Raw genomic sequence first — 15,275 nt, forward strand, 5'->3', positions numbered from 1 at the left:
AGCAAACTCTCAAAAGCAGCAGTGTTATAGAAAGGAAATGATCTCTTTTTGCAAAGTTGATTGAGTGATAAATATTGAAAAATGTGTTGCTGGAAAAGTGCAGCAGGTCAAGCAGCATCCAAGGAGCAGGAGAATCGATGTTTCGGGCATAAGCCTTTCTTCAGAAATCCTGAAGAAGGGCTTATGCCCGAAACGTCGATTCTCCTGCTCCTTGGATGCTGCCTGACCCGCTGCGCTTTTCAAGCAACACATTTTCAGCTCTGATCTCCAGCATCTGCAGTCCTCACTTTCTCCTGAGTGATAAATATTGGCAATGGAGATAGCTGCAATGCTCATCTCTAAATAGTACCATGTCCACTTGGACAGGTAGCCTTGATTTAATATTTCACCTGAATTATAACACTGTCACTGTACTCTATACCACACGCGAATGTCAGCCTCATTGTTATATTCAGCTCCCTGGAGTGAAATTTGAACATTCTGACTGAGTTGAGGGGGCCAGTCACCAAACCACAGGTGATGCCTGACAAAAGGGGTCCTCATTGTCTTATTCCTAAAACAATCCACTTTATTTTAAAGGAAAACTGTTTACAATTATTTTTTTCTTACAATATGGTGGCATGGGAAGATTAACAAATAGTTTGTGTCACTTAAAATGCAGACATGTAATGACACTATACCAAAAATGAAAAAAGTGGTGTTGACAGAAGTGTCTCTGCCTCTAATAGCAGTGGCTAAAATTCACATGGCTTGCCAGATTGACATCTTGTAAATCATTTTGGCAGGGCTAGATGATTAAAAGCTGCCTTGAATCAAAGTGGAGCAATGGTAAATCAGTAAACAGAGATGGGTTTCCAGCTGAACTGACACAGATATTAAAATGGAATGAATTAAAATACTTTCAAAGTTCACCTGTTAGATATTGAAAGAACATTAATTGCACACAACCAACAGACTCTAATTTTAAAAGTGTTTTAAATTTCTTTCTCTCTATATGCTCACAGAAGATCCATCCCAGAAATATGCTGCAATATGTTCTGCCTTGACCTAAGTTTGCCTGAGGTATTTACTAAAATGTTTCCAGTGATGACAGATCAGCTATTTGAAAAGACTGCAGAGTCTAGGCCTACTTGCTTCAGCAAGGCGGAGAAGGTTAAGATGGAGTTTGATAGAAGCGTTAAAAATTGTGATTGATGCAGATAAACAAAGACAGGGTCGCAGTTCAATTTCAGTCTCTGGTGGCTGTCTGTCTGGAGTTTATACATTCTCCCCATGTCTGCATGGGTTTCAATCCAGTGCTCCACTTTCCTCCAACAGTCCAACAATGTGCAGGTTAGATGGATTGGCCATGTAATATCCAAGGATGTGCAGACTAGATGGATGAATCATGGGAAATGTATGGTTATGGGAATAGGATGGGGTGTGGATCTGAGTATATTGTACTTTGGAGGGTTGGTGTGTACTTTGGAGGGTTGGAGGGTAGGCTGAATGGCTGAATGGCTTATATCTGCACTGTGGGATTCTGTGATTCTATAAAATGTCAGCGGCTTTATAGTTTTCTAACCCAAAACATATTTGGTTCACGGTTCCACTCTAGATATTCACCACAAAATTATCTGCTCTCGCTTGGAAGTGGGAGGCAGGGAGGTGGTTACCATTGACCAGAAATTGACCTGGACTAGCTGTATAGATACCATGGCTACAAGGACACAACAGAGGCTGGGAATTCTAGGGCAAAGAACTCACCTTTTTCCTTCCCAAAACCTGTCCACTATCTACAAGGCATAGGTCAGGAGTGTGGTTAAATATTCTCCACTTGCCTGGATGAGTACAGCTCCAACATTAAAGTGCGTACATTCTACAAGGTGCACTGCAGCAATTCATCAAGACTCCTTCAATGACATCTTCCAAATCTGCTGCCTGTATGTCCTTGGGAACAAGGGTGTCAGGTATGTTCCCATCCAGCCACACAATATTCTGACTTGGAACTATACCATTGTTCCTGCACTGTGTTCTCATCAAAATCCTGGAACTACAATCCCTAGCATCCTGTGGTGTACCTACCAGGTGAATTGCAGTAGCTCACTACTACCTCTCCAGGATAACTGGCTTTCCAATTATCAAATGTTGGCTTTCCAAAATCCACATCCTATGAAACATTTCAATTCTCCAGCCCTGCTCTGTCAGAATTGCTGACTTTTGGACGAGTAGGTAACCCATGGCCCCATTCACTCTGGTGGCTGTGGGAAGCTCCAAAACAGTACTTTGAAGAAGAGCAACCTGCCATCTTGACCAATGTTTATCCCCCAGTCAACACTGAGAAAGCAGATGGTCTGATCATATTCTCACTGTTGTTTGTGGGAACCTGCTGTGTGCAGATTGACTGTATTCTCTACGTGACAACAGGCATCAAGTTTTAAAACTTGTTAATTGATTGAATGGCACTTTGAGAAATTTCTGAGATTGTGAAGGATGCCAGAGAAATGTAAATTTCTTTTTAATGACTAACAGCATGATAACCAGAAGAGAGAGATTTAAAATGATTGACTCTTTGGCTATTTTTTATGCAATGAGTCCTTAGAATTTGAAATGCACTGCCTGATAGAGTGATGGATAAAGATTCAAATTTGATTTCAAACTGGAACTAGATAAATCCTTTATGCAACGTGTTGGGCAAAGAGTGTGTAGTGAGATTAATTGTATTGCCCTTTGTGAAAGTTGGCATGGCCTCAATGGTCTGAATGACCTTCTGTACTGCTATGATTTTATTTCTATGATTTTACTGTTTATCATCCTGACTATGCAGGGAGAAGGGCAGATCAGGGATTTGTTGTGGTCGTGTTGCAACCCCATTTCCAATGATGCTTCTTTTTGAATGGAGCAGCTTCCATCCGTTGTGTGTTGCTGAATGTATCCTGATTTATGACCAAAAGGCACCAGCCTTAAAACTGAGCAACTGAAAGGGTGGGCATGTGGACTTTGACTCCTGAAGAAACCCCAAAAATAGGGACAGGCTGCTCAGTCCTTCACACCATTAAATTAGATTATGGCTAGTCTAGATCATGACTTAGTGAGTAGGTTCTCACCTCTGAGTTTGACAGGAATGTTTGAAATCCAGATACCTTATCATTCCATACAAATCCACAATGTTCAGACCTGCTCTGAGTAGGTATAACCTGCACACAGTCTAGGGTAATGCACTAAATCTGCACACACTCTGGGGTAATGCACGAAATGCAATTCTATATCAGAGATAAATGGAGGCAGCAAGTGATGTAAATGGTTAGCTGTCTAATCAAAACCATGCATGCAAGAATCTTGGCTGTCATAGAGTCATAGAGATGTACTGCCTTCGGTCCAACCTGTCCATGCCGACCAACACAACCTAATCCGACCTGCCAGCACCCGGCCCATATCCCTCCAAACCCTTCCTATTCATATACCCATCCAAATGCCTCTTAAATGTTGCAATTGTAACAGCCTCCACCACATCCTCTGGCAGCTCATTCCATACACATACCACCCTCTGCATGAAAAGGTTGCCCCTTAGGTCTCTTTTATATCTTTCCCCTCTCACCCTAAACCTATGCCCTCTAGTTCTGGACCCCCCCGACCCCAAGGAAAAGACTTTGTCTACTTATCCTATCCATGCCCCTCATAATTTTGTAAACCTCTATAAGGTCACCCCTCAGCCTCTGATGCTCCAGGGAAAACAGCCCCAGCCTGTTCAGCCTCTCCCTATAGCTCAAATCCTCTAACCCTGGCAACATCCTTGTAAATCTTTTCTGAACCCTTTCAAGTTTCACAACATCTTTCTGATAGGAAGGAGACCAGAATTGCACGCAGTATTCCAACAGTGGCCTAACCAATGTCCTTCAGTCTGACCTCTGAAAAAGTAGGAGATAGCTTGTTTGGAGGTGGGACTTTGGATTTATGATCCCATCTGCCATTTTTGACACATTAGAGAACTTCACCAACTGGGCGGGTGGGTTTGATTTTAATTCTGCATATTCTGCCTGAGTTTTCAGGCAGTTAAAATCACGTTGCAAGCATCCTATGGCCATCTTATTTCTTTGACCAAAATAGGATTCTATTCATTTTGAAATGAATCTGCCAAGTAAGAGCCAAATTGTAAGATTAGTAACATGTTATTAAATGTTGTCAGAGTCTTCCGTTTGAATTAAGTGCATCCCACTTGGATTCTTTGTGCACTTTTAAAAATCGTACTCCCAGTTTTCAAAACCAATTAATGAATATAAATTATGGACAATAGTAGCCCCAAAACCAATTTCTGAGTATCTGTTTTGATTACTGATTTTTTTTTTGAAGTCCGTATGCTATCCATTTAGCTTCCTGCCATCTGATTCTACATGCTTTAATTTTGAAAAAAGTTGCAGGTTGTCTCCATGTTCAAGACACTCACTCTGACTGACCTTCCATAACAATCTCCTGCTTCTTTCAATCAGGCAGGCCTTTGTTTGGCCCTCATGAGCTTCATGAGCTCTTGTTTGGATGGCAAGCCCATCCTTTGGTCATTAAGTGTCTGTCCGAGAGGAAACTGCAGTGAGTAACTATGTTTTTTTTGTGATGTGGACACCTATTTCAACCAGTTGAGCAGTGTTAAAGCCTAAAGGGAAAACTCTGTCTATTTTCTCTACATCTTCATATCAAATCCTTAATCATCTAAAACTTTTCAATTAGGTTATCCTTAATCTTTGTGTTGCTCAAGTAAGAGTTTAAAATAGATTTAGTTATTCTGATATCCAAGAAGAATGTTACCCTCAAAGGAGAACACAGTGCAAGGAAATGGGAACACCAAAGTACCTCCCTTCAAAGTCGCACACCATCCTGACTTGGAACTATATCATTGTTCCTTCACTGTTGATGAGTCAAAATCCTTAACTTTTGTTCCTAACAGCCTTGGAGATGTGCCTGCACCATATAGGCTGCAGCAGTTCATGAAAGCCTCTCACCACCATCATACCTTCATGGTAATTAGGGATGGACAGTAAATGTTGGTCTAACCAGTAATGCCCACATCCCATGGTTGAATAAATAAAAGGAAAGGACACCATATTCTCCATCTGTGAAATTTTCTTCAAATAACTTATTCTTTTGAAGAAATAATTTGCTCTATATTTCACTTGACATCCTCAATGCAGAAGCAAATTGTGAGTGATTACATCCATTGCAGATGCCAGTAATCATCTGCGTAGTGTTGGCTACAATTCAAATCATTCTTTTTTAAAACATGTTTGGATTCTATGTAGGCAATCCCAGACGAAGAACGCTGTTTATAGGAGCAGGCAGTCTTTGAATAGCCCAGGTCCAGGAGGAACGGAGATGGATCTACTGGTCAGGAGGGAGCGATCACGACGGGGCATTCGCAACAGTGGATATGATGTGAGTAGGATTGGTGGTTGTTTTGGACAGCTTCTATTTAGTTTTACCACGCTTTTACAATGAGCTTGGCACATTTTATTTGTTAAAGTATAAATATTGATAGCTGTAATTGAGCTGGACTCTAGATGATTAATGACACTGTATGGGGACAAAAAGAACAAAGGATACTATTAGTTTTTGTTGTTTTTCCCTCATGTTCTGTTCGATCTACTATTGTTCCTTGTGTGCAAATAGCAATGTTGGACATAAGCCATTGTATACAGTGGAACTTCGAAACACGGTAATTGGAGGAGATCGTTTAATCCCTCCAGCCTACTCTTCTATTAACTAATTTGTATCTTAATACTGACTTCCTGCATGGATTTCAAAAACCTTAATACCCTTGACTAATCAAATTAAATCAAACTGATTTTTCAAATTTTCAATTGATTTTATCTTGCAGGTTTTATTAGATAACGTTATTGAGGGGAGGGGTAAAAATACAGCTAAATAGAGTTGGACTATGGAGTAGTCTTGATGTAATTGAATGGTAAAAGGGTGAAGAGCTTGCTTCTGCTCCACAGAAATATAGTCAACACATATTCAACAAGTTGCCATTACTTCCAGTAGGTTGTGCAGCAAATGGCACACTCAAGAATACTGTCACTTGAAAATAGACAGAATGACTAGGAAAGCTACAACAGGAAAAGTTGCTGGGGGGCAGCAGTGAGTTGGGTGGAAGCAGTTACCTGCAGGTTGACCAACAGTGGGGTGCACAGAAGGCTCTGCCTTGATAATATAGTGTCTTCATCTCCATCTGTGCTTGCACAGGTGGCTGGTGGCCCTCCTGGTACTGTAAACACATGCTCTATTTTCAAAAAGATATTTTGTCAATATGAGGAGTCAGATGACTCTATTGAATGGGGAAATAGAAATTCCTTTGCCACATAGTCACATTGTTGGTGATCATAACTGACACGCTTATGGAACATTGAATTAATAACTTAGCATAAGTATCATGGGAGTGGTAACATAATGGTCATGTTGCTGGGCTAGTAAACCAAAGGCTTGAACTAATGCTCGGCAGAAATGAGTTTGAATCTCATGTGATTCTGATTTTGATTTAACTGACTAAATACAGTTGTAATAAAAAAGGATAAGCTCAGTTACGGTGATCAAGAAGCCATTGGAAATCCATAAAAACACATCATCCTGTGGTGATGGAAATCTGCCATCCTTACCAGCTTAGTCTTGCCTGTGCTTGGTCCTTAACTCCCATCAGAAATAGTCAAGAGTGTGGTGCTGGAAAAGCACAGTAGGTCAGGTAGCATCTGAGGAGTTGGAGAGTCGACATTTTGGGCATAAGCCCTTCATGAGGAACCATCAGAAATAGCCCAGAAAGCCACTCAGTTATAAGAAACAGAAAAATTAAATAAGAATAAAATTGGGTGGACCATAAGATGTCACCTGAAGAACGCAGAAACAAAAGTTACGTTTTGTGAAGATTGTGATATAAATTCTCCCTCACAAACATCTAGGTCCATCTGCCAAGATTGAGACAGCCAATATTCAGAACTTGAAAGATTCCTGCTTATTAAACCATATATAGGGAGAAATATGGATGAGGTCTGAAAATAGAATTTAGGAAACTGGGCAAGAAGTGGAGAAGCAAGATTTCTAAGACAGTAACCTCAGGATTGCTCCAAGTACCATGTGCTAATGAATATAGAAATAGAGTGATCGAGTGAATGAACTTGTAGCTGGGAAAATGGTGTAGGCAGGAGGGCTTTAAATTTATGGGACATTGGGTCCAGCTCTGTGGCAGATGGGACTTGATGCAGAGGATTTTACACTTTAGCAGGATTTACTAATGCTGTTGGGCAGATTCTGAGGTCGCCTGGGAACCTAAGAGGGCATTCAAATAGAATAAGAACAAAGCTGGCTATGGGAAACAGAAGAACTGTGAATGGAAGTGGAAATCAACAGGAAAACAAAATCCTCAAATCAGCCATGGTAAAATTACAGAATAATGGTAAAAAGGCAGAATTAAAAGCACTCTGCAAATACTGCATGTATTCGGATAGCCTTTTAGATTAATTGATGGCTCCAGTGAAAGTAAAAGGGTGTGATTTAATTGCCGTTATGCAGACTTGGCTCGACACTTGGAAGCTGAATATTAAAGAATATTTGGAAAGGATGGGCAAAAAGGAATAGGAAATGAGACAATACTGATCATAAAGGATCTGCTTCACTCAGAGGGTGCAGTGAACCTTTGGAATTTTCTACCGTGGACACTGTCAAAGCTTGGTCATTAAGTAAGTTCAGGATCGAGATTGATAAATTTATAACAGCTTCAAGGGTTAGAGAGTAATGTGAAATTAGGGCACTGTGATGGATGATCATCAATGGTCTAGAATGGCAGAATAGACCCACAAGACTAAGGTTATGGAATTCCCTTAGCTGTTGAATCTGTGCTCTTCTATTTGAACCATCACTTGGAAGAAACACTTAAGAGTAGCATGGGCACAGAATCTACTCTGAGTGCAGTGTTCAGTATCCATCACAGTAGTACCACTGCACTGAATCCTGAAGGACTTACCTGCTAGTGGCTGTTAGTGAGAAAAGAAATAAAGAGCCAGCAAGTAATTAATGTACTGACCTCTGAGGCCTTTACAGCATTGACAAAGTGCAAAAAAGTGGGAATGCTCACTGATAATTGCAATGTTCCATACCATTCACTATTCTTCAGGTAATGAAACAGTTTATGTCTACATGCAGCAAGACCTGAAACTCCCTCACCAACAACACCCTATGGGTGTTAGCATTAACCATAAACATAACTAGACTTACTGTATAAAGACAATAGTTATAAGAGCAGGTCAGGGGCTGGGAATTGTGCAGCAAATCATTCATCTGCTGACCTTCCAAAGCCTATAAAGCAGTGTGATGGAATACTCTCAAATTGGTTGGATCAATGCAGCTCCGACAATACTCAAGGAGTACAGCACCATACAAAGCAAAGCAACCCACCATCTTGAACGTTCATACCATTCATCATTGGCACACAGGGATGGCGGTAATGTGTATCATCTACAGGGTACATTGCAACAATTTTCTGAAGCATTTTTAAAAGTATTTTTCAAACACTTAGCTTCTACAACCTGTACATACTGCTCTAAGTCGCACATCATCCTGACTTGGTGCCATAAAGCTTTGGTTTGCTTTGGAACAAAATCCTGGAAGTCCTTCCTAACAGTACTGTGGTGTATCTGCTCACCATGGAATCCAATGGCTCAATAAAGCAGCTCACCTCTGTCTTCTCAAGGTGAATAAGTAATGGGCAAGAAATACTGGTCTTGTCAGTGATGCCCTTATACCATGAATGACTTAAAATAAAGTTCCCACACTAAGCACATTGTAAGTGTCCTTACAGGCCATGCCTGCAACAATAAGGAGGGTGGATCACTATCACTTTCTCAAGGTCACTAAAGGATGGGCTGTATATGTTGGTTGTGCTGGTGATGCCCACACCCCATGAACACAAATGATCCCACGTTGACAGATAGCTTGCAACAGGAAATAGATAGTTGTTTTGTAGAATCTTTTTCAAAATCTCAAGGCTTTCCAAATAAATTAGTTAATGAAGTACTCTGGAAGCATGTAATACATCAGAGAAACACTGCTAACTTGCACGCAGGAAGCTCCAACGTGCAGAATTTGAACAGGCAATCTGTTTTCATCAGTGTAGATTGAGGGACATATATTGACCTAGTCCCCCAGCCATCTTCAGATACCACAGAAAGATGTTTTACCCTCACCGGAGAGGGCAAGCAGTTTAAGGTTCCATCTGAAAACTGACACCTCAATGCTGTCTCAGCATTGGAACTATCTGTCATTGAAATCTCTGGACTTGGACTTGAACTCAAACCCAATAAAGGAATATGGAAGTTGGGCATGAATTGAGTTAGAAGGTAAAAGTCAAGCTCTTACTGAATGAGGGAGCAAATACAAGGGTTCCTTTAGTTATACTACTCCAATTTCGTTTGTGCAGAAGCAGATGTTCTTTTGAACCCATGACCTTTTAACTCAAAGGTCGGTGTACGTTAATTGGTGCACTCGGAACATTGCCCTGGCACTTCACAGCACAGATCAACAATGTTTATGAGGAACCCAGCCTTTGGAGTTCTTGGGGAGATCTTGCTGGATATAGAGCTGGACCTTGTGCAATTAATAGGGCTTTTGTCACAGGTCACAGAACTGGTGGGGAAGCCCCTCAGTTCCATTGGGGATGCCTGAGGGAATCTAGTGTTGATCAGAGTTGCTAGTGTTGATCAGAGTTGCCATTGTCAGGCCTCCCCTGCTATTGTAATGCCTGGTGGCTGATGTCCCACCCATTCAGAGCTAACAAACAATCAGAGGTGAGCACTTACTCATTATCATCAGCTCCAGCGGAATCAGGACTGATGGTTTTAATTTATTGATTGGAGGGTGAGAAATGTCATGTTCAAAGGTGAGTGAGGTTCGGATTCAGGTGACAAAGTTGGTGGTAGGGGATTGGTACAGCAGGTTTGAGGCAATTCCAGAAGAATGAACAATTGACTTTTAGCAGCACCTCCCCTTCCCAATGTCAGGTCTATCCACCAGCCGCAGAGGACATAGTTACAAGTGACGCCCTCCCCCACTGCTGAAAGGGGGTTACTGTGTGACTTTCCAAGGGCTCAAGAAAGCTAATTTATCATTGTTGCCATGGTGAGTCCTATCCATTCACCTATCTTCTCAACAACTATCGATCAGGGATGTTCTGTCCCTCCAAGACCTCTCCTGGGACAAAGTGGGTTAAGTAGTCCTGGTAGCCACATGTCCTGTTACTGTAGGCTGCATTAAGTCCAGGCTATAGTTTGGAATTGCCATCACCATACATTTAATAGGAGCAAAACACATCAGACTAAGGCAATCAGGAAGATGAGGGTGATCCATTGCTGAAAGTGTACAGGAGCATTGTTACATGAGCAAATCTTGCTTACAAAATTGATTTATTTGAACAAAATCGATAAAGTGTCATAACGTTGTGATGGATGGCTACACGATTGTTTTTAATAAGTCTTTCTACAGCTGCCTCTAATTTGCATAACATGTTTGAAATTTCCATAATGCCCTCTGAGGAGCAGCATGAGCTGTTGGTTCACACATCACACATGAAATACATTTCTCTTACCTGATGGGTAAAGCTTGTGCCAGTATGTTAGCATGAAAAGATTCAGGGGGTGTGTACCATACCTCAACTCTGTTGACCAGGGAATTGTTGTAACTGCTGTGGCAAGGCTGGTGAGCATTTTGCAAAACATTTCGACTGAAGACTATTACCCTGTTCAGTTAAGGAAAGGAAAAGTCTTGAGCACATTATTGTATTTCACCATGATTCTCAAATGATTAATTACTTTCAAAGTGCAATCACTCCCGGCAAATATGACGTTGAATTTGTATGCAGCAGATAGTACAGAAAAGCAAGGTGCAGGAATGACCTTGTTTATTTTGGTGGATATGAATTGAAGGGTTGTATTGGTTATAGAAAGACCTGTAAAATCTCCTGCCTATCTTCAGGCACTGCCCATTGACTCTTTTATGTATAAATGATGGGGAAGACCTGACTTGATATCTCACCAAAACAATAGAAGACTGCACAAAATGCAGCCCTGTCAGAGTACTGCATTGAAATCCTTCATGAATGTAAAAATGAATGCATTTTTACAAGGATATGAAAAAGGAACATTGATAATTGGGACTAAATAGATTACTCTTTGAAACAGACAGCACAGACTTCATGGACTGAATTGCCTGCTTTTGCACTGTACTATCCTAAGATTCCAATTTCTCTCTGATGTGGGTATAATATTCAAGTTGCTGGTCTGTCAATAACCTTTCTGCCTATCAGAGCAAAGCTGCACCATGTCATATTTAGTCCAGTTACCATAGCAATATATGCACTGTAAACCAGATGCTTTGCTAATCCCTGTTGTAGATGTTCATCGGGATCAGAAGGCAAAGGGTGCAATTTGCAGAAAGAAACTGTCATTGAGTGAGTACACAAATCAGAAATAAGAATGATTAACAAAAAGTGTACAATTGTAGAGTACCAATCACAACCTCAGGACATTCCTAAAGTGCTTCATAACCTGTGAAGTACATTTGTAGTGTGGTTACAGTTGTAACACAGTGAAATGGCAGCCAATTTGTGCAAAACAAGATCCCACAAATAGGACTGAGATGATCAGATCTTCTGATTTTAATGATGGTATTTGATTGATGAATATTGGTCAGATCTTCTCTACTTCTTCCAAAAAGTAGCATGGGTTTGTTTTTACATCCATCTCAGTGGATGGACAGGTTATTCATTTGAAAGTTTCATCCACAAATAGTTCCTGCCATATGGTGGTACACGAGAAGTTTCAAATTAGATGGGTGAGTGGGATTTGAAACAGCAACTTTTTGACAAAGCTGGACACTGAGGCAATGAAAGCATCACTTTCAGCTGTCAATGGCATACTGTGGAGCAATGCATTCTGGACATCACTTGACTAACCAAACATTATGCCAATTTTGACTTGTTGGCTTCTGGAGAAACAATTTAAAGAACTCTTTGTCAAAAAAAAATGTAAAGGTCTCTGAGGACAAGCACATGGTCATTGGTCTAAGCAATGGTTTGATACTGTCCGAAATGCAATTAAAATGGATTCCTTTGTTTTGCCAGTACTGGAAAAAGCATCTAACATCATCTTGTTTCTGAGTCCACTGTGAATGGATGCGTAGAACAAGTTACAATTTTAATTACAGATTTAAAGTAATTACTATTTATAATTTAATTATAGACTGTATTTGTTTCAAGTTTTAATAATCTGATAATCAAAGCTTTTATGCTGTTAAGGTCATTTAATTTTGGTTCAAATGTTTACATGTATGAAGTATTACAAAAAGCCAATACTTGATTTTTATTGAGACAAAAAGCACAAAAGCATAAAAGCCTGCAATAATATGCAGCATTCATTGTAACCCATTAGAAAGACTAGATAGATTCTCATTAAAGCAAAAGAGCCATACTTTGACGGCATGAATTATCAGCCAATTCAAAATCCCGTAGAAAAGTTATTAGAGATGGTAACAATCCAATACAAAGGAGTGAACCATAAGACAGAATCAGGTATTCCATGTAGCTTCAGGAAGAGGCTATTTAGCTCTTCAGCCTAACTCCATATCCTGTGAACCATGTCATGTAATTTTTTTTGACAAAGTCTATCAATCTTGCTTAAAAATTTATGATCGACCTGGCATCAATTGCTATTTGGAGATAGGAATCCCACAATTCCATCATCTTTTGCGCGGTGAAGTGGTTCCTAATTTTACTCATGAAATATTTAGCCATGCCCTTAACTCTGGACAGGGTAGGGTGCTGGATCTGGGTGGGATGCTCTTCTGAGGGTGGGTGAGGACTGTTAGGCCACATAACCTTCTCCTACACTGTACAGGTTCTATGATTTAGTGGCTCTGTCTTCTGCCTACGTCACAACTTCTCTAATACGCTTCCTAAACTTCATTTCATCTCAACCTCACTTTCCTTTTTGATCCAGCTTTTAGTTACCCCATCATTCTTTGGCTCAGTATCAAATTTAATATGATAAGCTCTCCTGCCAAATGTTTTGGAACAATTTCCTCCATTAAAGTGCTTTACTAATTTAGATTGATGTTTGGGGCAGACTTGCAGCACAGTCCAGACCAGTGTAAGTTGGTTGTTGTTTATTTGTGCACTCATCATGGATGTTAGTTTGTTGCTATTGCTATAACTAAGAGGCATCTAATCTCTGTGATGGAATAGTCAAATATCTATGAAGAAATTGATGGACTGACACCAATCAATAAAAGTTTAATAGATTGCAAATCATCAACCAGAATCTGTCAGACATAACTATCTGAGCAATTCAAATTCAGCTAGTTCTTAAATTTTGTCCTTCATTGACAGGAATTGTTCGGAATTTTTAATTCGGTGCAAGAGATTTAGGCTGTCTTTGACAGGTTCAAAAGCAGAGGATGGTCTGAAATTATTAATTTCTAGGCGTCACCAAGTTGTTATGCTTCACTCTCTAACTGCTATTTTAGTGGAAGGCTTTGAGGGCAACTTTTTCACGCAGAGGGTGGTGCGTGTATGGAATGAACTGCCAGAGGAAGTGGTGGAGGCTGGTACGATTACAACATATAAAAGGCATCTGGATGGGTACATTAATAGGATGGGTTTAGACGGATGTGGGCCAAATGCTGACAAATGGGACTAGGTCAGATTGGGATATCTGGTCGGTGTGGAACAGTTGAACCGACAGGTCTGTTTCTGTACTGTAGTACTCTGTAGCTGTGTGAAATTTACAGCACAGAAACAGGCCATTCAGCTGAACTGGTGTCTGCTGGTATTAAGGTCCACAAGAACTTGTTAAGCTTGTAAATATTGTTTATGACAATTCAATGATGCCTCCTTTCAAATAATGGACAGAAAGATGCCTTACTAGTGTGTTGAACATAGAAACCATTGTTAACAATAGTCAATAATACCATGTTTAAAAACTCAATCTGCACAGTATTTATTTGTGTGTTTACCATCAGAATAAATGATTGAATAGCAGATATCTTAGGTTATGACTCACCCATGTCCCACATAACTTTGTTGGAAATCTTGCCATGATGAGAAATATTGTTGAGCTAATTCAAAAACTAATCAGTGCCTTTTAGTGTAGATGCGTGCCTCAGAACACATGCGGTTCCATGTAAGATTAGATTCCCTACAGTGTGGAAACAGGCCTTCCGCCCAACAAGTCCACACCGACCTTCCAAAGAGTAACCCACCCAGACCCAATCCTCTACCCTGTATTTATCCCTGTCTAATGCACCTAGCCTACACATCCTTGAACCCTGTGGGCAATTTAGCATGACTAATTCACCTAACCTGCATACCTTTGGATTGTGGGAGGAAACCTGTGCAGATACAGGGAGAATGTAGAAACTCCACACAGTCACCCACATTTGGAATTGAACCCAGATCTTTGCCACTGTGAGGCAGCAGTGCTAACCACTGAGCCACTATGCCAGCACGCCACTGTATGTGTTAGTGACTTCTATACTTCTAATTCTGGCCTTCATTTCACCTTCCATCTTTATTTCTGGCCATTGAATCATCATTTCGACCTCACACTTTTCCGAAACTCTTCTGTTTTGCTTTCTGTGCTTGCATTTTCCTGAAAACCTACAGTCCAGTCTCTCTTTCATATATCATGCTTTGTGCTCTGCCACTTTTCAGTCCTTCATTATATCTACTAAGGTGAGCTGGTTTGGGATCAAATTATGTAAGTGCAAAATTGGTGATATTGGATTTAAGTAATGTGAAAATGTTTCATTATCCGCATTACATTTTTGTTTGGTATTAAACAAACTAGGTATTATAGGAGAGATCAGGCATAACATTCATTTTTGGCTTGTACTGTTGAATATTCAACAAATACCATTGCAGCCTCGGTGCTGTAATTGACCCCAAGTTCAGCTTTGAATCACATGACTGTTCCATCACCAAGGCCACTCCTCTCGGTATTATCACTTAGCTGTGTCCAGCCTCAGCTCATCTGCTGCTGAAATCTTATGCATATCTTTGTTACCGCTACATGTTCCTAGTCCAAAGCACTCTGACTGCCCTCTCATCTCTAAACTGCCGTAAACACAAAAAGCAAAATACTGTGGCTCCTAGAAATCAAAATCAATCACAGAGAACTCAACAGGTCTGGTATCATTCGTGGAGAGAGAACCATGATTAATATTTTGGGTCTGGTATCACTTTTCCTCAGGTTTCTGTCTCCACAGGGGGT

General features: G+C 40.4%; 1 protein-coding gene across 4 annotated transcripts in view; it reads left to right on the top strand.

Annotated features, from left to right (window-relative positions):
• Positions 1–15,275, top strand: part of LOC122557711 (UPF0606 protein KIAA1549L-like) — a 274,642-nt gene that overhangs the window by 225,286 nt on the left and 34,081 nt on the right. For all 4 annotated transcript variants that reach the window (XM_087996374.1, XM_087996375.1, XM_043705602.2 and 1 more), the window contains one exon: positions 5,271–5,403. In XM_087996374.1, the coding sequence (XP_087852500.1) occupies positions 5,271–5,403 (133 nt within the window). The remainder of the gene's footprint in view (positions 1–5,270; positions 5,404–15,275) is intronic.

The sequence above is a fragment of the Chiloscyllium plagiosum genome, unplaced genomic scaffold (genome assembly GCF_037043375.1).
Source record: "Chiloscyllium plagiosum isolate Xiang-an unplaced genomic scaffold, Cpla_swu_hap1 HiC_scaffold_18, whole genome shotgun sequence".
NCBI classification, from domain to species: domain Eukaryota; kingdom Metazoa; phylum Chordata; class Chondrichthyes; order Orectolobiformes; family Hemiscylliidae; genus Chiloscyllium; species Chiloscyllium plagiosum.